This window comes from Protopterus annectens, chromosome 12.part0, assembly GCF_019279795.1.
Source record: "Protopterus annectens isolate FY-2018-M chromosome 12.part0, PAN1.0, whole genome shotgun sequence".
NCBI lineage: Eukaryota > Metazoa > Chordata > Ceratodontiformes > Protopteridae > Protopterus > Protopterus annectens.
Window position 1 is genome coordinate 981,030,942 of NC_056746.1, and position 23,277 is coordinate 981,054,218.

At 38.9% G+C, this 23,277-nt stretch overlaps 1 protein-coding gene across 1 annotated transcript in view; it reads left to right on the plus strand.

Moving 5' to 3' along the window:
- Window positions 1–665: 665 nt before the first annotated feature.
- Window positions 666–23,277, plus strand: part of LOC122816239 (serine/threonine-protein phosphatase 2A regulatory subunit B'' subunit gamma-like) — a 161,389-nt gene continuing 138,777 nt past the window's right edge. The window contains exons 1-2 of the mRNA XM_044088982.1: window positions 666–809; window positions 13,174–13,372. Of these exons, the coding sequence (XP_043944917.1) occupies window positions 666–809; window positions 13,174–13,372 (343 nt within the window). The remainder of the gene's footprint in view (window positions 810–13,173; window positions 13,373–23,277) is intronic.

Here is a 23,277-nt window from a genome sequence, read left to right on the forward strand (position 1 = left end):
CTGATGAAATTTCAGTCATGCTTTTTCAGGAAAAATGTCACCCAAGGTGTCTGTGTCTATACAGGGCACTACCAAACACTTGAGGGGAAACTAATAAGTAGACCATAATAACTTATGGATGAAGTATTCAGGCCGATTTTCTGAAGTCAGAAACAAATCAAGCAGTACTTACTGAAAACAAAGAATTAACTTGTCAAGAATTATGAAAAGAGGGGACTGACATGAATGGCTACTGCCTGGCCACTATTGGTGCTATAGGCTCACTCTGTTGAATGCAATGCTGCTTTCCTTCTTCTCTCACCAGAAGCAAAACATTGGCACTGATCCCAAGATGAGAAGCAGGCCACAGCCTGTTTGGTTATCCACAGTCTTGTCCCAGATGAAGCAAGGGTCTGTAGGCTTGTTGGTGCCTTTTCCTGGTAAATGCCTTGAATAGCAACCAGACCAATAAGGAACGTCAAGCACTGACACTCGCTGCCCAACCAGAAAAAGTCAAGAGTCAATGCACTCTGCTCCTTCTTTCACCAGGAGCAAAATATAATCACACATTCCAAGCTGGCACCTATGAACCTGTTATTAGGCTTTCTGGTGATTAGCAGTCTCCAGGAAATAATGTCCCTATGCTGCTCTCTTACCAGGAGCAAAACAGAAGCACTAATCCCAAGATGACTACTGAGAGGCAGAATATGGGCTTTCCAGTAATTAGTGATCTTGGATTTGATGTTTCAGATTTTAAAGGTACGATGGAAAAATGGGTTAATATCCTAAGAGTTGCAGTATTCATTAAGCAGTTATATATGAAAGAGAAGGTAACTAAGCTTTAGCTATCTAAGTGGAGAGCCACTAATTTTAAAACAGCAAGATAGATTGGAAATGGGTGGGAACTTTGTATTCTGGTTCTATGGAATACAGTGGGATGACCAATAAATTTAACTAGCTGAAGGGGAATGATTTCACAAAATGATAATTTTGTGCTTACTCACAGCAGCCAATGAAAGTGAACAGGGAATAAGATATGTGGTCAAATTAACATAAGGGAGAGGCAACTAGAAAGGCAGTCCAGTTTAAAAACACAACAGCACCACTGTGGGAGGGTGGAGAAAACTTAATTTCTGTTTGACTCAAAAGAGACACAGCTGTGATCTCTTTCCTGATTTAAATATGCAATTAAAAGAAGAATACAAGTAAAACACAGTGTAAAGAAAACAAATCACAGTTTCCAAATAGAATAAAGCAATGAAGTAATACAAAATACAAAAAAGCAAAAAGCAAACTAACCTTTCCTTTACAGCAAGTTGTGACAGGGTCTGGATAAGCTTTTCCAAATAAACAAAAACTATCAGAACACCTAATTATATAATTTTGATATCTAAAAAAACAGAATGCATTTCTGGATAAAAGCAATCTTTGTATTTTTATATATATATTGATGATGCAGAAAATAGCATTAAATATTGATTTTTTTTTCTTAATGTTTAAGATGCAACGGCCCCTTTATCTTGAGGGTAGGAGTCTAAGCTACAAAGTTCTCTAGTGCCCCAATATGGGTAAAGTGCCCTAATTTGAAAAGCAGATTATCACACAGTTCTGCCCTCCGGATTTGTATATGGCAAGTCCCACTTTTGTTCCTGCACCATGCAGCCCTCCCATAAGCTATGACTTATGATTTCTGGCAGACAATTCTGCCAGCCATGCCATAAATGTTTTTTTTTCTAGCTCCTCTTATTGGCCTCTTCTGTTTATGTTAATTAGCTTAGTTAGTTTGGCAGATATTTTGTACAAACTTGAAATAATGTGGTTAGAGTTTTCAGTATACGGGTCCAAAGCAATCAGATTGGGTCCCTTCAGAATTATAAAAGTGGCTGATTTGTTTTTGCAGTGCACTTAGCAGTTGGTATTGGGGCAAGAAGAAGTCTTTTTCTCAGACTGGGTCATTTTCTGATGACAGGATGCAAAACTTGTTTTTACCATGCTGCAGCATTTACTGCTGAGACAAAGACTGGCAAATGGGTGAGAACTAATGGATTTGGGTTTTGACCTTTCAACTCTCTACATTGTCCTGTAAGATTTATTGGGGCATTTACTCTTATCATTATACCTTCCCAGCTGCATCCTTTCTATTTATTTATTATTTATTTCTAGGCATCTGTTCAAGTCGGCCCTAATTCTCAGCTGCTTACTGGATGCTGAAATAGTCAGTTGAAGTTTATTGTCAAAGACTTTTTCCATCTGCATTTACATGATCTTTTGTTGTTGTTGTTTCTCCAAGGTCTGGCTAAATATCTCATCTAGGTATACCGGGACAGAGCATATTTCCTTCTGTCCAATGAGATCAAGATGCAATGAAATTTTTGGAGGTTTCATCTTCCCTTTGCTTTCTGGTTTCACAATGATCTGGGACTCATTGGGTCACCGTATACGAGTTTGCTTTTTTAACTTGGTACTCAGTTTAAATAGAGGTCATTTTTTGTTTAATATCAGATGGGTTTTATTTATAGTATTTTATTGTTGCGGTTTCCAGGTTTGATTTAAATTCTGAGAGTCCTCACATGCATAGCACAAAATAGATGCATGTTTTGCCTTATGCTAACATTACTGAGAACTATGTGTTACCAACACCTGTCTGCAGCTACATTCATATTCACCCAATTCAACCCAAAAGACTTTGGCAAATGTGTTATAATAGCATATCATAATTTAGACTGAGTCGATTCAAGCTATGAGGTATAGGTGACTGAAGTGCCCCTTCATCCTCCCTGTGCTTTACTGGATAGTGACTTGGAAAGACCGCTTGATACACTCTGCACTTTTCTTTTCTTGCTTTCTGATTTGTTTGATGCTTTGTGTTTCATTGCTGACCTTACCCCTTCCAACTCTGCCCAAGAGGTCTTGACTGTAGAGGGATTTGTAAAGCATGAATCTATTCTGTTCTTTGATAGAGAAGAAGAGAGACAAAAAGAGGTAGGGGGAGAGAGAGAGAGAGAGAAAGAGAGAGAGTGGTGTGTCTCAGAACATAAGGTACAGGTCCTTTATTATGTAATTTGCTGCACTGGGCAATCAGTATAATCTTTTATAATATAACAGTAGAATTTGAATAGATTAATCATGCTATACTGTGAAATGCCTAAGTAATCTCAATTTGTATAGGCGACAACAACAGATGCAGTTACTTGCATGGGACTGTTAGTGATCATGGATGGGCTAATATCACAATGTACAAGCTACATGTTTTTTTCAAAACTGTAACTCTTTCAGACATAGCTACTCATCTAAAACAAATCATATATTCTAACTGCACTTAGCTGAAAGTCCCATCAAATGTTTCTGAGCATTTAGCCAATTCCATCCTAAAATAATGCCCAATAGCCTTTGAAATGTCAGTGCAAAAAATTAAGAGTGTAGAAAATGATTACAAACTGTATACATTGTGGTTCTGATCATGGCTAAGAAATGGATCATCTGCTTTAGGTGTTTATTTTTTCACTACTTGCACCATGCTGCAACATAGGGAAACCCTTTACCTTTCCTCACTTTCTATTCCCTACCCTTTCTACACTTTCATGTGCTCCCCACTATCTTCCTTTTCTGTATGCAGGATGCCTAAACTTATATTAAAATTGCCCAAATGGATCAATTTATGTGTTAGATATGAGCTTGACCCAGGAAGTGATATCTCAGGGAAGGAAAGAGAGAGAGAAGTGTGTATGTCTGTAGTGTATAAAAGTATAGATCTAATTAAACATTCCTTTCATAACAATGATAAATACTACATCAACTTCATATTTTTTTCTTCTTTTGTTACCGTCACTACTATTTTATGGTTATCTGTGCCTCGCATCTTACGGAATTATAGGAAACAGGAGGAGATGCAAAATGTGGAATATGCAGATTTTACATTAATTAAGATACCCTGATTTGGAGCACATCCCTGATTTTCAAGGGCTTTGTCCTAGATTTTCACATCTATATTTTGAGGTATGCTAGTCTAATGGTCCATTTCTATAATTATGCTAGTACCATTCACTGCAAATTTCATTAACAATTGCAAGATCATTTTGAAGATAGAGGCTATTAAATGCAACAAGCAAAATAACCCAAACCAGTCAGTAATGTGTGAAGACAGACATTCTGGAAATACTCAGCAATTAAGGGGTTACACACCTTTCTTAGACCAGAATCATGCTTAACAGAGCTGTCTTTTTCACAAATTCAGATTATAATCAAGGTGCTCCAGGTACTACATATTTTACTCGGTCCCAAACATTGAATATGAATTGTGAAAATGATCAGTACAAAATGCTTGATATACATCAGAACATTCATTTTATCAAACAAATTTAGCATATAAGGAATACAACTTATTTCAAAGTACAAGAATATTAAAAGCCTTTACAGTTGCATTACTTATGACATTCAGCTCATTTGCCATTTTATTTTCAGAACATATGCTGCAACTCTTCAGACATTTGCTGATGCTTGTTTTCATAAAATGGTCAGTGACAGTAGCCAGTGCATACATTAGAGCCCTGACTTGTTATTCATCATCATCATCATCATCATCATCATCATCAATATCATCAACAACAACCCCATTTTTTACATGGGGTCGGGTGTCATATCAACTGTCGCCATCTCTCTCTCTGTTCAGTACCATTCCCCAGCCTTCTTCAACACTCATGCCTGACTGTCACAGATCTTCTCTCATATAATCCATCTAGCACTTTGCTGGACATCCTTGTTTTCTCTTGTCTTCTTCCAGTCTATCCCAAATCTTCTTCACTGGATTGCTTTTCTGATTTGTGCCCAAACCACCATAATCCGTTCTCGTTTACCTTTTCTGCAATTGGAGATACTTTGGCTTCTGCTCTTATGTCTTTATTTCTTTATTTATCCACAGTGTGCATCCTACTTCCTATCTCAGGCACTTCATATACATTAGCTCTAGTTTCGTCAACTGCTCTGCCTTTACTGCTGAGGTTTCTGTACCATACAGTAGTACTAGTCACACCACTGTTTTGTATACCTTACTTTTCAGATTATTTGGCTTTCATCTATTACACACTACCCCTGATTCTCTGTGCCAGTTAGCTGCAGCACTTCTAATTCTAGTCTTGACCTCCTCATTCAGACTTCCCATCCCCTACACCACCCCTCCCAGATACCTGAAGCTGTTAACCTGTTCTTCTATCTTATCTTATATCTCATCTCTTTGTCTCTACTGAACTTGGGGTCCAAATGGAGAGATGAAAAGTTAGCAAGCAAGCAAAGGAGAGTAGTACTGCTAAAATTGAATTCATCCTCAAGTCTTGGTGAGTACCTTCATGAGTTGGACCCTGTTTTCACAAAATCTCAACAAGGCAACACTGATATATAGACTGTATTTATATAGCATATATCATGGACAGAAGTAGGTCAGCAACTAAAAAAAGATAGCTGGGTGCACAAGACCCAGGATAAAAAAAGTGTCCAATCCTGGTAGGCACACTGGTGCCAGGACTGGAAAAGATGACAGTGTAGACTCCTCAAAATATATAAACATTCCTACAATGGGGCCGGGCCTGGCCCAGGGGGAAGATGCCTCCCCCTGTTGTGGAAGGAAGTAGCAGTCCACAAAAATCACAAAAACTGATAGGCCAAAGAAGAGCCATGCAGACGATAAAGTAGACTATTGAGGGTAAGAAAGAAATTATGTATTGTTATTATTATGCAAAAAAACTAGAATTTCCAGACACAAGACATACAAAATGATTAAGAGAGAAATTAGAGGAAAGAAAAATACTTCCTCAAGAAAAACTGTCAGAAGCATCAAATGAAAATTTGTGTTAATTAATACAACAGATTTGGGAAAAAACATTATATAGATCAAGAAACCTTGATCTGTTTTGAAAAAGAAGCATCTGTGGAAGTGCAAAAATATAAACAACAAAACCAAGAGATATTTGAAAAGTATAAAAAAGAAATATGGACATGGGAAAGAAAGAGAGATTTGATATGGTGCAATATTTATACAAAGGAGAAAGCCAAATTAATCAATGTAAAAAAGGCAGCCCCAAAGATATTTGAAGAGAAATACTGGCAAAGGCATCTGGATATGGAAAATTTCTCAATGAAAAAATATCACAAAGATGGAATGCAGAAAAGAAGATCAATAAAGTAGAAGTTAAAAAAATAGAATTTAAAGTTACGGATTGCCTGTGAAGTGAAGGATTTGATGTAGAAGGTCTAACACATGTTACATCACAGCAGGATGCAGTGTGTCCCCAAACAGGGAGAAACTGGAAGATCAGGAAACAGCTTAGAAGAAATATGGACATGGGAAAGAAAAAGAGCTATAATTATGGTGTAATATTTATGCAAAGGAGAAAGCAAAACTAGCCAATACAAAAAGAGCAGCACCAAAAATATTTGAAAAGAAATATAGGCAAAGGAATCCGGACATGGAAAACTTTACAATACAAAAAAATAAGAAGACAAGGAGGAAAAGCAGAAAAGGAGATTAGTGATGGTGAAGTTAAAGAAATAGAAATTGAGGTTATGGAGTACCTGCAAAGTGAAGGATTTAATGCAGAAAGTCTAATTCAGAAAGTACCACAACAGGATAGAGTACTGGATATCCAAATTAAAGGGAAACAAGTGGAACAGGAAGCAATTGGTCAGGTGCCATATCAAGATAATTTGGAGCCTTCCACAGAAATCAGTATAAATGTATACATGAAGCTAGACAGGAAAGGAAACAGGAAACTGTGGAAACTTTGATGCAGTCAATGTTGAGGAGTGATAGGCCAGTGAGTTCCCATATGTTAGAGCAACCGACAGCACAGGTTGAAACTAAAGAGATTTGCCACAGCTAGATGCTATAGAACCCTTTATAGAATGCCTGCAGAAACTGGAAAACAAGGGATGTGCCCTCAGTTTGGAAGAAAATGAGCTAAGAGAAGAATTGCCTGATTTAATAGACATGGACAGATATAGCAAGATCAATGAAAGAAATAGACTGCAGAAGGTTAATAAAACCCAAAAAGTCAGAAGTCTGATAAAACAAATGAACACAGTAATTAGGACTGTTCATAGAGATCCATGCAATATAACAGAAGTAAACAGGATACATTACTGTGCAGCTAAATTAATAACTGATAAAATTCTACCACAAGAACAGAAGGAAAGGAAGGGGAGAAATTGAATATCATCATGGAAATATCAAACAGAGAAAATTATAATGCAATTAAGACAAGAAATGTCACTGTTAGAAGACTGTAGAAGAGGGAATAGATCAACAAAAATACTAAGAAAGATAGACGTGATAAAAGCAATGCGCAATATTAGAACAGAACAGGATCTATCATACACTATCGCAAATAACAAACTAAAAATTTCAGCACAGGCAGAAACGCTTAAAAGATATGAAGATAAATATAAAGAAAACATGGAAAATAAGCAATTTATTGATGACCCAAAAAGGTTTTATAGAGAAGTGGGAAATAAGGTAAAAGGAATTGAAAGACCACAAAAAAGAAGAAATAGATACATTTTGGAGAAGTATCTATGAAGATCATGTGGAACATACCAAAGATGCTAAATGGATAGAAGAAGTAAAAGAAAATATAAATATTTTAAAGATAAAGGATATGAAATGGGATGAAGTAACATCTAGAAAGATTGAAACAAAGTTAAAAAAAGTCTGTAATTGGAAAATCCCAGGCCCAGATGCAGTACCTCACTTAACATCTTTGTACAAAGATTTAGCCATGATTAAGAACTATTTATATGTGCACACAAAACAGACACCAACCTGGCTAACAACAGGAAAAACATTGCTCCTACTTAAGGGTGAATCTGCAAGTTACCCTAAATATTATAGACCAATAACTTGCCTTCTGACGACCTATAAACTATACATGGGAATTGATGCCGACAGAGTTTATAGTCATTTCGAAGAAAACTCAATTATAGCAGTAGGACAAAAGGCCAATAAAAGAAAGTCATATGGGACAAAGGATCATTATTGTTAAATAAAGTCATAGTGGAGAACTGTAAAAAGGGGAAGAATCTAAGTATGGCATGGATTGACTACAAACAAGCATTTGATAGTATCCCTCATTCATGGATAAAAGAGTGCATAAAAATGTATAAGATACACTCTACATTGATCAACTACATTACAGTCACTATACAACAGTGGCATTCCACTTTGCAATTAAGCCATGATAAAGGACAAATTGTTATCCCATGCATAAAAATTCAAAGGGGGATATTCCAGGGTGACTCTTGGTCACCATTACTATTCTGCCTTGCCCTTACTCCATTAAGCTGTTTACTCAACAGCTAAGTCCATGGCTATAATCTGGCTCCTAGAAAACAACAAAGTGTAAATACTTCTCGCCTCCTCTTTCTCGATGATTTAAAATTGTATAGTTCATCAGATGAGGAACTGAAAGCACAACTGCAAGTTGTCAAAACTTTTTCAGATGATATAAGAATGTCATTTGGTCTTGATAAATGTGCAAAAGCAAGCTTTAAAGCAGGAAAACTGCAACGCCAGGAAAACATCAGGTTAGGACAAGAAGGTGATATAAAAGAATTTGAGCAAGAAAGAGTGTATAAATATTTGGGAACTGATGAAAGATCAACAATAAAACATGAACAAATATGAATAAAATTAGTAAGGAATATTTCAGAAGACTTAAATTGATCCTGAAAACAGCACTGACAGGAACAAAATCAAAGCTATAAACCAATTTGCTCTTCCTGTTCTTCCTTACAGTTTTGGAGTGATTGGAGTGACCTCAAAACATGTTAGATAGATTAGATAGGAAAACAAGAAGGATGCTTCATGCTCACCAAATGATTTATAAAAATCAGTGCATACCAAGATTATATTTTCACCGTTCCAAAGGTGGGATGGGCCTCCTTGAAATTGATTTTATATATATAGATCTGCAATTGTGGGAATCCACACATATTTGCTGACTTCACAAGAACTAAAGTTTTGAAACATGAGGAGAATAAATCTAGCATCAAGCAGGAATGGAAATCAAAACAGAAGTAGATAAAAATCAGGCAACAACTGAATGTGCCAAAAAAACAAGAGAAAGAATATAAGGTGAAGGATCAGATGAGAAGGCAAGAAATGTGGAAAAAGCATAAATATAGTTGCAAGTATAGAAAACTTCTGAAAGAACCTTGTGTTGATCAGGAATGAACACAGGAATGGTTGAGGAGAGGCGAATTCAAACCAAGAGATGAAAGGTTAATATTGGCGGCCCAAGATAATGGGCTGCATACACATTGGTTTATAAAGTCCATTGAACATGTGGGAGAAACAGACAAATATAGGTTTTGTAAAACCGAATTGGAAACAGTTGCACACCTCGTTGCTGGTTGTGACATACTAATGGCAGAAGAACTATATACTGAAAGGCATAATAATGTGGCAAGGCTGTTGCGCTGGGGATTGTGCAAACATTACGGTACTGAAGTGACTAAAAACACTGGAAACATGGGCCACAAAGCATCATAGAAAATGAAGAAGTCTACATCACGTGGGATCATCCATTACCAACAGTTCAAAAGATAGATGCTAGAAAACCAGATATAGTGGTCCAAGAAAAGAAGGCAAGAGTAGCATTGATCATTGAAATTGCCACACCCAGTGACTAGTTTCTTGTGTACAGAGACACAAAGTCATAAAATATCAAAATCTGCAGGCAGAAATGAGAACAATGTGGAAAAAAGATACCAAGACAGTTCCAATAGTAGTAGGACCATCGGGCCTTATAAAAAATAATTTATATTCGTATTTAGATATGTTGCCAATACATGTAACTCCATATGAACTGCAGAAAGAGTCATTACTGGGCACATTGCAGGTGCTGTGAAGAGCACTACTGGCTGACATCAAAGATTGAAACAATACTAATTTCATGAACTTTAATCATACTTTGACTTAGGAATAGGGTCCATTCGCATCATGGTATTAGAAACTGAAAAGACTTGGAGAAATCATTACAACTGTCTTATCTGTACTCAGTTTCATCCCAAGTGTCTTCATTTTTGCATTCCATTCCCCTATCCTTTGTAGAAGTTCTTGCTCAGTCTGTTTGTAATGCCACATTATTTGCATACAGCAACTTTGTTGATCTGTCCCCTCTGATCTGTTTTCTAATGTAGTCCATCACAAGTATAAGCAGCAGTGGGCTCAGAGGTGAATCATGATGCACACCCTCTCCCAATGGGAACCCCTCTGTGAGACCAAACACTGTTTGTACTTGAGTCATTGGGTCCTTGTACATAGCCTGCACTAATTCAATATAAATTTTTCTGGGACTTTGAACCACTGCAGGACTGCTCAATTCAGCTTTCTTGGGACCTTGTCATGTGCTTTCTCCAAGTCTAGGAATGCCCAGTTGGAATCTTTCCTCATCTCTAAGTTCTTCTTAACAATCTGTCTCACTGCAAACATTGGGTCAGTTATGCTGCATCCTGTTTTGAATCTGAACTGCTCATATCCCATCTTAGTTTCTACTGCATATTCATTTTTCAGTCCCTCTCTCCAGAACTTTCATGCAGTGTGACAGGAGTTTGATACCTCTCTATTGCTCGCAATTGTGAATGTCTCCTTTTTTTTTGTACATTGACACTAATAAGCTTATTCTCCAGTCATCTGGGATATGCCTTTCTCTCCACATTGTTATGAGTACTCACAGCAGCCATTTCTTGCTTATCTCATCCAACATCTTTATCTTATCTACTTTCTCCTCATCTGAGCTTGCTGCTTTCCCTGACTTCATTTTCTTCAGTGCTGTTCTTACATCTTCTTCTTCTTCTCTTGGGAGCTCCTCCTCTTCTCTCATCGTAGGCTGTGTCTGGGGCAGTATAGCTTCTGTGGGGTTTTCTTCATTCAGTTAGAAACACTCCTTCCATCTGCCTTTAATGTTTTGTGGACTACTGAGCAAGCTGTTGCTGGCACCCCTTATGAAAGGCAACTGACTATATTTCTGTCTTTATCTTGCAACCTGATATAGATTCTTGATGCCATCTACTCACTTCCTTTCTAGAAGCTGGTAGAGTACCTCTGATGCCTTGTTCTTTACTACTGCAACTCATTTCTTAGCTTCTTTGTTAGCCAACCAGTATTCCTTCCTAGACTTGTCTATCTTTTCTACCTACCACTTTTTCCTGTTCTCCCTCCTTCTTTTGATGATTTCTTGGACTTCTGCATTCCACCACTCACTTTCTTAGGTACCTTATTTTCATACCTGCTCAGATACAAATCTGTTCGGTAGTCCTTGCACATGCTGTTTTGAGGCATTGCCATTCTTCTTCAACTCCATCTATTTCCTCTTCTTCATGAGGTGTTAGAGCCCTAATTCCTTGAACTATTGCGCTTTCTCTCCAGTCAACTTCCTGTTCTCCAACCTGTTCTCTGTTGACCATAGAGCCTTCTCTGACCACTGCTTGCAGCTGATTGTTGCAACCAGTGGTTTATTTTGTTGGGATTACTGAAGATGGCTTTGCAATCACTAATTCTACCCCACTGACATTTCCTTTCTAGAAAGAAATCTACCAGATTTGCATGCTAGCCACTCTTGTATGTGATCCTATGACTGTCTCTCTTGCTGAACCAACACCAATTCATGTTGTCTTGCTTTATCTAGTAGGCCTGCAACTGCAATATTCTTTTCCTCACTAGCGTAATCCTGCTGTAGGGCACAGACTATGAATATGAATACTGTCCTATCACCACACTGGAGTCTGATTGCCATGACTGTCACTAATTGTGATGGCATCCCTCAAAGAAGCCATTCCAACACCATTTGTAGATTGCCCTACTCCTGAGTAGTAGACTCTGGCTCCCAAGCCAAGTGGCTTTGCTGCACTGCCCTTCTTGTCTCCAGGATACATAGGATGTCCATCCTCCTCCTTACCATCATGTGCAGCTGCATCTTGTCACTGAACCTACACCGAGTGCAGCAGTTCTTTATTTCATGTTTAAAAGGTTAATTGGTTTTACATCCAGTGTTCACTCAACATAACTATCCCTGGTTACCCAAGGTGGGCAACTGGACACTGGCCTTTAGCTTATTGGACCAGAGATGGGCATTATGGGAAGACAGACACTGGCCAATAGGGAAACATACACCCCTCCCACTATTAGCATGGGTCCCTGACGTAGGTCAGAATAGGCCCTAATCAACCCACTTCTCACCATCAAGTACACATGCCCATTTGGTGACAGACATATTTTACACCATCAAGTGATTAGCTTTATTTCTACAGTGCATAGTCTGTGATCCATATTCTCCTGTCAGAAGTGTACTGCACACCACAGAAGATGGACAGAGTGGTTAGTTTATACAACTCTTACCCCATAGGATGCAAGCTTGAGTCTGTGCCACTGCCCACAGCACCATTCTTTTTGGTGAGTTTGAGATGGAAACACTTAGTATGTTTTTTGAGATAGGCGGAATCCCACAGAGACACAGGGAGAGCATGCAAACTCCAAACAGGCATTGGCCAGAGGTCAGGATCAAAACTTGTACCTTGTGCATGAGAAGCAAAGACCTTAACCATTATGGCAACTGGTCTCTGACTTGTTATTATAATATGAATAAGTCAAGGCCACACTGCAACTGTATTTACATGTCATGTTTCAAGGGAATAAAACAATGATGACTACCTGGGGGGGGGGATTTAAAATGATTTTAAATACCCAGCTTCTCCTTATTACCTTTAGGAACTAACATTGTACCTATTTCATACTGTTTTATTTATCCTTTGTTGAGTATGTTAGTCCCACTAAGCTAGTAGCCTTTTTTTGAAGGGAGACCTTAAGTGGCATTTATACTGCTACTAGAGGATGTAGCAGGGGCATCAGGGAAATCCCCATTCTCCTTTTGATAGGTGGCATGGGATCTTTTACATGAACCCAAACTACCACTGACTCGGGTAGATGGGGGCTTAGTTTAAAGTCTCATATGAAGGATGACATATTAAGCAGTGTACTGTAGTGCAACTACTGATCTAGCTGGTGTGGGAGTAGAACCCACAGCCTTTGTTACCAAAGGCAAGCATGCTACTTGCTGTGCCACTGACACTGCTTTATTGTTATATCCTCTTTCTCTGATGCTCTGATAGTTGTTCTGCTTTGTTTTGTTGTATTTTTTTTAATTTAAGGCTGCATTGCATGTTATACTAGACACTTTTTTGGTATATCTTCATAATGTCGATCACGTATTACCGAACGGCCACATCACTGAGCCGTTCCCGCGAAACCAGAACGGAAAAAACTTTCAAATGTCAAAAAAACCTCGAATTTCGACATTTCCGACCACACCACACCTACAAGCAAGTGCTAACATGGGTAAAAAAGAGGGTGAGATTTTGTAGCTTGGAAATTCGGTATTCGAGGTTTTGTGAAGTCGCAGTTCGGTGTTCACGGAAGTGGGTTCGACATTCCAGATGACGACATTATGAAGGTCAACCTACTTTTTACTATGACACCTCTCAAGTGTACCTCATTATGAGGAACTTTCTTCATTCTGAGTCTTAAAAGTTCAATGTTGCACACTGAAAGTGTCCGTCACACACTGAATGTTAAGAACTAAGAAAAAATTCATGGCAAATAATAATGAAATACAATAGCTCTTCAAAATAGTATTTTTAAGAACGAGTGAGCTTCCCTGTTAAAGTTTGTAAAGGACTGCTTAGCATTTGGTTTCACATTATGACAGACACTATTCCAAATTTTGAAGATGTTAACAGACACACTAGTAAGCACACACATCTAATTTGCTGAACACACATCTAATTTGCCGAACAGCAGATAACCTACCACATCTCTCTGGAACACAATTCTCGGTTTCTTTGCTCAACAATCAGGAAAAATGCCAATAATGTGTGTGTGTGTGCGTGCGTGCATGCGTGCGTGCGTGTGTGTGTGTGTGTGTGTGTGTGTGTGTGTGTGTGTGTGTGTGTGTGTGCCGGGGGGTCAGGGACAATTTTAGAATAGTACTCTGGTTTCTTTAAAAATGTAATATGATGCAATAGGCTTTGCATCAACATGAATTTCTGAGCAATAAAAGGGGTGGCTGTGACTGTGGAGCTCACAGAACACCAATAACTGTGGCTGAAGTAAAATTTGTACTAAATTTGTTAGTTAGGATATTAACTACTTCCTTTGGGTTGGGTGATAGTTCTTAACTTCTGACATATTTAAAGAAAGACTACAAGTCATTTTTGGTTTTAGTGGCTATTTTAAGTTCATATACAGCTTTATGAACTTCTTAAATGTTCCCTTGAGCTAGTTTGCTTAAGTGTGGTCTTAAGGGAAATAGAATGATATTTAATATAAGCATTCAACAATTTCTTTGCCTTGTTATAGAGTTTATTTATATGGATATTCTATCATAGTTTTTTACAAATCTCATTATAGTTGCAGACATAAACTGCATTATTAGTACAACTATTTATGTAGAATAGAAGTTAGAGGCATAGGCAGTGGCTTTAACAATGGGTCCACTGTTGGAGGATAATAAATAAATAAATGAGGAAGATTTGATTTTTAGAATTCCCTGAACACAGAGGTATTCACAGGTGCAAAACCACTGTTTTAAAAGAAAAGATCACGGATTTATTGTCTGATTTAATAAGTGAGCAATAATGTTGAACAGGGTGGGTAAAATCAGCAAATAAACACTCTCCCAGTAATGTTGTAAAGCCTGATGCTACAAGTGGAGTGTTAGGTGTAATAGAGCCTGTTGCTAGCACTACTGCATGGATTTAAAAAAAATAAAGTACAAGCCTAAAATAAATCTATTAAAATACTTTGTACAGCAGAACTACTGAGAGTAGGGTGATTACTTTAAAAGTCCTCATACAAAGCCTTGATAAAAAATAATTTCCTTGCTTACATCCACAAGTATGTGTTCCACCACCATTTGAATCTGTTGGTTTCCCTACCTTTCTGTTTATGTACTTTTTCAAAAGTTACAAAAATGTGTTCCTTTTAAAACACTAAGTTAAACATATAAGTATTTATATGTACTGCAACAAATATTGAAACAAATGAAATAGTTGTTTATATATATATATATATTTATATATATATATATATATATATATATATATATATATATATATATATATATACACACACACACGAAAAACATAGCAAGTCCACCATTTAAATGATATAAATCCATATTAGTAAAAAGAAGTAAATTATCATAAAATGATGCTGCACAAAGTTAGCACAATCATTCTTGGTCTATGAGCAATGTTTGATCTGTTCTGTTTAAAGATCTATGACTGAAATGCACCATTGGGGAACATTAGCTCAAGACAGTGCTAAAATTATCAATAACAGGGAAAAATGTGCCACATGTATTACACAACACCGTTTAAGACCATGGAAAGTACAGTTGTGTAAGTTGAACTTACCATAACAGTAGATGTTTGAATGATCACTATTGCAGTAGCTTTAGCTATAGTGTTATATCTTGCCAAGAATATAACATCTGACTTGCTTCCAAAGCTTCAGTGCACTTTCCATGCACCCAAATTGTCAGGCAGCTTGAGCAGGGCAGACTAAAACACAAGTTTGGGTGCCAAGACCTTCAAAAGCTTTTCTGTCAACAGAGACAGCAGGAGGCTGAGCCCTGAAAGGATAATGCTAGTAGCAATAAAAACTAAATGTCTATACCCTTGCATAAAATAATACCAAAAAACAAGGGGGATGGAGAGATGGAGCAACTACTGCAGCAATGATAATTCAAATATCTACTGTTACGGTAAGTTTCCTTACACAACTGTACTATGTTCATCATATTGATCACTGCTTTAGTAGCCTTAAACATATGGGTAGATTACCTTAGCTTACTGCATTTGGGAGGCAGAAGAAAAAGAGCCCAGGAGCCTCAGGAGAATGATCCTAGGAAAGCCTGACCTGGATCTACACAAGGAATCAAGCTTAGGGTGCTTTGCAAAAGTATGTACGGAGGACCAACCAGCAGCTTCTAGAATACTTCTAGAATCCAACCCTTTAAAAAAAGGCTTGATAAGCAAAGGGCCTGGTAGAGTGAGCCTTGACTCTGCCTTGGTAGTTTTGTTTGCTGAGTTTAACAAAAGGTAATAGCCTTGGACAACCATTTGGAAATAGTCTGGTTTGACACAGGCTGTCACTTCTTATCTTCACAAAAAATGAACAATTGATCTGAAGAACTGAAAAATTGTTCTGTCAAGACAGGACCCGATTTATTTGTGAACATCCCAGGTATGAAACACCCTGTCTCTCTCATTTTTAGATTCAGGAAAGAAAACAGGGTGAAGGATAATTTGGTTTAAATTAAAGTCAGATACCACTTTGGTCATAAAAGAAGGATTAGTACTCAAAGAAACCCTTTCCCTGTGGAAAATGAGATAGGCTTGACTCACCATAAGTGCTTGCATCTCAGATACTCTTCTTGCAGAGGTCAGAGCAATCAGTAAAACTGTTTTCCGTGTAGAGAACCTCACCAGCTAAGTTATTTGATTCAAACAGAGCAAGATTATTTCGAGGGTTCTTGTGCAAAACCCTTCTCAAAAATATTTTGACTGCATTGAAAGAAGAGGATCCATGAGCAGACATACTAAAAGAGCTGATAAATGAACCTTGGCAGTGGAATAAGAAAGGTCATAGGATAGTAATTCACCCAAATACTGTAAAACAAGAGAAAACCTAGGTCTGAATGGGTGCTGGCTATGTTGTTGGCACCAACTAGAAAACCTTCTCCATTTGTTAATATATGATTTTCTAGTAGCACATTTTCTTGCCTCAGTTAGTACCTGCACATACTCAATGAATAGGTGCCTAAAGGAACTTAAGACCCTATCATCCAGGCAGTCACTTGAAGTTGATTGATTTCCAGGTGAACCAAACACCCCAGTTCTTGTTTAAGTAGATCCAGTCTGTAAAGAAGCTTGTAGTAACTGCCCCTGGCCATTTTAAAAAGAAGGGAGTAACCAAAATGATCTTGGGGGATCCCTTCTGAATCTTCAGAAGTACCCTGGATATTTGTGGAAAGGGTGGAAAAGCATACAAGAACATTCCTGTCCATAGAAAAGAAAAGAAAATGCATCTGTCTTCCAGACCTTCTTGCATTGAGTCCTGGACAGACTTCTTGCCTGTTGATATCCCAAGAATATCTCCCTGTGTGAAGGAGTCAAGAAAGACTTTTGATTGCTCTCTTGTAATCCCACCTTGTGTAAGAGATCACTCACCCAAGAGAAAGATTCCTGACACTTTGAAAAAGGCTCTGCAAAGATAAGCAAGTCATCTAAATATGGAGAAATGTGGATGCCCAATAGCCCGCAATGATTTATAACTGCAGCTAGACACTTTGTGAACACTCTTGGAGCAGCGAATAGTCCAAATGGTAAGGCAGAGAACTGACAATGTAATCCAGACACACAGTGCCTTAAGTAACACTTGAAGTTTGGATGAATAATGATGTGAAGATAAGCATCTTTCAAGTCTAGTGTTACCAGCAAATTTGAAAAGGGTAACAGGTTGTGAAGTGGCATCATTTTGAATTTGGGCACTATCACAAGCGGGTTGAGGAAAGAAAGATCCAGAACAGATCTTTAAACATTTTCTTTCCTTGGAATTAAGAACATTCTTAACTGGTTCTATCACTCCTTAGGACAGCATATGATGAAGAAGTGGTATAAACAAGAGTCTGAGTGAGAGAATGAGACTGGAAATAAGGAATATTCTCCCACTGCCATCTGTAACATTGATGAATGATCTTCAGAACCCATTTGTCTGAAACTATCTGTTGCCAAAGAGCAAAATAGAGATTCAGACTTTCTAGAAGAAAAAAGGGACCAGAGTGGTGGGGAATTGCCAGATCTCTTGAATAATCATTCAGACTTGTTGGACTGTCTTCTATTTTCGTTGGTTTGTGGCTTGTATTCTTTCCATTTCTTTTTAAATAACTGTTTAGCTGTATTTTGTTGAAACTGTTTATTCTGCTTTTTTCCAAAATTGGATGAGGAGTTTCAGAATCCCTTAGAAAAATTGGAAAAGGAAGGCTGAAAAATCTTAGAGATTACCTGGATCAGCTTATACCTTTCATCACACTTTTTGATCACATCTGCAGCAGAGGGATCAAAGACTAAATCTTCTATCCAAAGGAGGATTTAAAATCTCATTTTTAACATAATCTGGGATGCTCTGAGAATGCAGCCATGCAAACCTCCTTAAAACAGTATCAGTAGCCATAGCCCTGTAAGAATTATCATACACACACTATGAACAGTGAATAGTGACCTGTGCAATAGAAAAAATGTATTTGAAACATATTTTCCTTACAAGAAGAAATGTCAGAGAAAACATTCATTATGCTTTCAGAATTAGTCAGCACATTTAACACAGGCTGACAATTCAAAGTTCTGAAAATTATAGTTGCAGTAGTATACACTTTGTTCCATACTTATCAATAATTTTTCCATCCTTTATCAGAAAGAATATAATTGGAATTAACTAAGTGTTTAGCAGCAATGGAATGAACTAAAGCTATAGTTGCTGGGCCAGGTTTGGGAATAGTGCATAAAAATTATTTTCTGAGGGACTGCAAAACGTCATTGTCACTGAAAACACTAGCACAGTCTAACAATAGTCTTAAAGAAAGAGAACCTTTCTGCAGGAAGAATCAGAATCTGAGCTCTCTTCTGAGTCTGAATCAGAAATCTGAGGAGAAAGCCCTATATCTGTCCCTTCATCTTCCTGTTCAGACTTCTCTTCAGGAAAAAAAGGTATCCCTTTATTATTTTACCAGAAACTACCTTACTAAAAGGAAAAATAGCCAGAATTAAACCCTGAGTCAGACTCAGTAAACTACTCCAGTCTAAGAAATGTTGAGGATAAGTAGTTACCTGCTTAGTTTTCTGTTTATTTTTGTCAGGAAAAATGGGGCTGTCCATGTTACTAATTGTAGCAGCAGCTTCCATAGGGACGGGTATAGCATTCTGACTAAACAAGGATGCCTTCCCTGTTCCTTCTGTCAGGACCAACAAGAGTGGCTCTCCTTTGCGCACTGAGGGGGTCCCAACATCCACAGATGATGTGGCTATTCCCTGGTCCATAGTGGCTGGAGGTACTAAACCAGAGGGATACAGAGTAAAAAACATGAGTGATTTGATATATAACAAATGGTCACAACAGTCACCCCTCCTGCAGCAGAGGAAAATGATTAGCCTGTTGAGCTGGCAAAGGCTGTTTGCTTAACTTTTTCTTTTTGTGGCTGGAAGAAGGACTGACCATGGAACTGGTAGTTTGTTCCATACGTAAGCCAAAAATGGTGCCTCTTTCCCAGGAAAGACAAGCAGCAAATGCCAATTAAAAAACTCTAAGTCTTTAAAAGTCACTTCTGCACAGAAGCAAACACTTTTCCAGCCCCAAAAAGTAAAATAAATACAATTTCTTCACAGAAAAAATGATTTGTAGTTATTTTACCCAACTTTTAAACTGACAGGAAAAAGAACACCCCCATTTAAAAGTGTGATGCAGTCTCATGACAGTCCATTAAAACACAAAACTCTACATTTAAAAAACTTTCCTGAAGAGGAAGTGATAAGAGAAATGGTTTCTGGCCTAGAAATTGTCCATATGGGCAGTTTTTCCATCTCTTTCAACTTTCTGGTTTAAAATCATGGGTTTGTGCTTGTTTCCTGCCTTTCCTGTAACTAGTCTAGCCCAGATACAGACTTGCTATATCCAAGATTGTTTGTAAGCTTCTGAGTGGTGCCAAAGTCTGCTCTTCAATTTTTCCTTTAGATCTGCTAGTTCTCTCCTCTTCTGCACTTTTACTAGCTTATTAGTCTAGCACTTTACCAGACTTCTTGTAGCAATTATTATAGTACACAAAAGTGCTATCAGCACTAAACATTCTACAAGAAAACAGCTCTGGTACTTATTATTAATACCCACCCATCCAAGCAAGTTTAAAGGTCAGTTCCCTGTGCTTTCTCCTATTAACCTGGTGAACTTGGGCATCCTGAGGCAATGTAGCAACTGCCTCATGCACACCGACAACCCTCTCCTCTTACCTCCCAACACTCAGACTTGCAAGAGATGCACTTATATATCCAAATTAGAAGCCACGCACTCTCCAGCCAAGACCGGAATAGCTGGTCAAGAGGAGATGATCAACACTTGCACCATACCACATGGAACACATAGCCCTCGAGCGCACACATCAGCACTGCCTTCACATAAAAACACAAACCACACACCCGCCTTCACTGAGGCTCTCAATAAAAATCTACCCAAACAGCAGAAACCTCCAAGACAGAAATGCACTTGACCACCACAACACTAATCACGAGACATATAGCTCTCCTAAACAGTGTTCCACTCAACCAAAGCCCCTAAGGCAAAACAGCATGCCAAACACACTAGTCATAGGTGACTCAATAGTGAGGCACACTGATGCCCCACTCGCTAGGGTGAATAAGGAGAAAGTAACAGTCAGCTGCCTGTCAGGTGCCAGGATCCACCAGATAACACACACACTCAGGTCCCTCAACAACAGGTACAAATATGACTCTGCCATTGTACATGTGGGTGTAAGCAACCTGAGGCATACCTTCCTGGACTACATGAAAAGAGACATGGAGGAGCTCTCAGATTATGTAGGCCAGCCGGGTATGACCCTAGCCCTGAGCAGCATCCTACCATTACCCAGAATGCTACCACAGTACAAGCAGAAAATGATTGATTTCAACAATTTTATTTATTTTATTTATTTTACATTTGTTGACTGGGATTGTCCGACTGAGCTGAAGAGCCCTTTTTCAGTGGAGGTCCGGGGAGAAAAGCTCGAACATATTATACAATTTTCATTATAAATTAGCATTAAACAGCAATGTTACAGGATTATTACAAGGCATTAAGTAGCAATAAAATATTATACAATTGGCTAAGTTTCTGGTGTCATTCTAAGGGTATCCAGTATCTGTCTGCCTGGGATGACATGATTGACAGACCTCGATGCTTTGCCGGAGATGGCCTGCATCTGTCACCCCTGGGTTTCCGGATATTGGCCAAGGCTCCTGTCACCCCTATAGTCCCTTTCTTATGCAGTGTTCCAAAGACCAAATTACCACCATAACAACTACAAACAAATGCAATCTGAGGGTCATGCTGCTCAACGCTAGAAGTCTAAATCTCAAAATGCACTTCCTCGAAGCACTCCTTAAAATGGAGAACATTGACATTTGTACTGTAACAGAGACCTGGTTCAAGTCAGCAGAAAGCACCCCTGCACTACCAGGCTATAACTCATTCCACACCTTTCAGCCCCAGAACTTGGACCAAATGCAAAGGCGGTGGTGTTTCCATATTCATAAAAGATGCGCACACCTCCAGACTGGTAGCCTAACATAACGCATCAGAGATATTTCAGGTGCAGCTAACATTGGGTAAGACAGTGATTCAGGTTGTAGCCTGCTATAGGTCCCCAACCATGTCCCAAGACTCACACTCCATGCTCCTAAGCACCCTGGAGAATATTAGGGTCCAGTCTAACACTCTCATACTGGGTGACTTCATCTACTCCTCTGTTAACTGGGAAAACTACTCATGTACCAATACACTTGCCCAACGTTTCCTGGAATTCATTAATTCTAATGCCCTGGACCAGCTCATTCTTACCCCCCCACTAGAGGTAGCAACATCCTTGACCTGGTCATTACTAACATGGGCAATTGTTGCTCTACACCAATAGTCAACTCCTCCCTGGTTAGATCTGACCACAAACTAATCACCTTGGAAATCCACATCCCTCCCACCCCCCACCCCCCTGCAAAGGTAACCACCATGAAAAACTTCCCCAAAGCTAACTTTGAGCTCCTAAAAACAGAGGTGGCTAACTTCCCGGCACCCATGCAAATAGAGAACAGTTGCATGACTGCCGAATCATACACCAATGCACTTTATGAACACGTACACAAATGCATAGATCTCGCCATACCCAATAGAACCAAGATGCTCTCCTCAAAAAAAAGGAAGCCAATCTGGTGGTCCCCTGCCACAAACAAACTCTACAACAGAAGGAGGAAACTGATGCAGAATAAGGTGAAGTCCCAAGACTGGAAAAGCTCCCTTATCAGCCTCCACAAAAAAATTGAGATCCCTCATCATATCCTCTAAAGCTAGCTATGAAAACAGAATTGCAGCAGATAGTAAACACAACCACAAGGCCTTCTATAGTTATATAAAGAATCCCATGGCAATACCCAGATTTGCTCTGAGCTAATGGACAATGGTACCTCCTATACTGAGCCAACAGATATGGCCAATATACTGGCCGACAGATTCAGTGCCAACTTTACCCCCCCCAAAGGACAAATCACAATACCAGTAGATTGCCAGGCAGCCAGTATGACTGCTACACAGGATAAAACAGCACTGTCCAAGGCCAAGAATACAGCTTCAATGGGACCTAACAATATCCCTGGCTGTGCTCTACATGAGCTACAGAGTGAACTGGTACCTCACCTGTATGCCGTGTTCAATTACAGCTTCACCTCAGGCTTTGTCCCTACCGAATGGCGCACTGCTACAGTCATCCCTCTCCACAAAGGAGGAGTGACTACAGACCCTGGGAACTATCACCCCATTAGCCTGATGAGTCTGATATGCAAAGATATGGAACGCATTGTCATGGGCCTAATAAACAAGGATACAGGGAATGTCCAAACTCTGGATCTGACACAGTTTGGTTTTGTGAAGGGTAGATCATGCCAGCTCAACTTGGTCGACTTTTTTGAGTCAGTCAGCAGAGCTGTGAATGAAGGCAAGGTGGTTCATATAGCCTACCCTGATTTGGCCAAGGCCTTTGATATCATTCCCCACACAGGAATCTTTAAAAAACTCACTAAGCTTGGCATCAACCCCTATATCACTAGGTGGGTTGCAAACTGGCTCACAGATGGAACCAACAATGTAAAAGTAGCTGACTCCAAGTCAGACTGCTGACTAGTCACAAGTGGATTCCCACAGGGTTTGGTCATGGGTCCCCTCCTGTTTGGTATCTACTTCTCTGAAGTCCAGGCCAACATGAAGGGACTCTGGTTGACAAAGTTCACAGATGATTGCAAGTTGGGAGCTATTGTTAACTCCCCAAGTGATGCTGACATCCTACAGAAAGGTCTCAGTGAGACCAATGACTGGTGTCAGAACCATGGCCTTAAGCTCATTGCCAAAAAATGTGCTGTCATCTCCTTTGGGAAAAACCC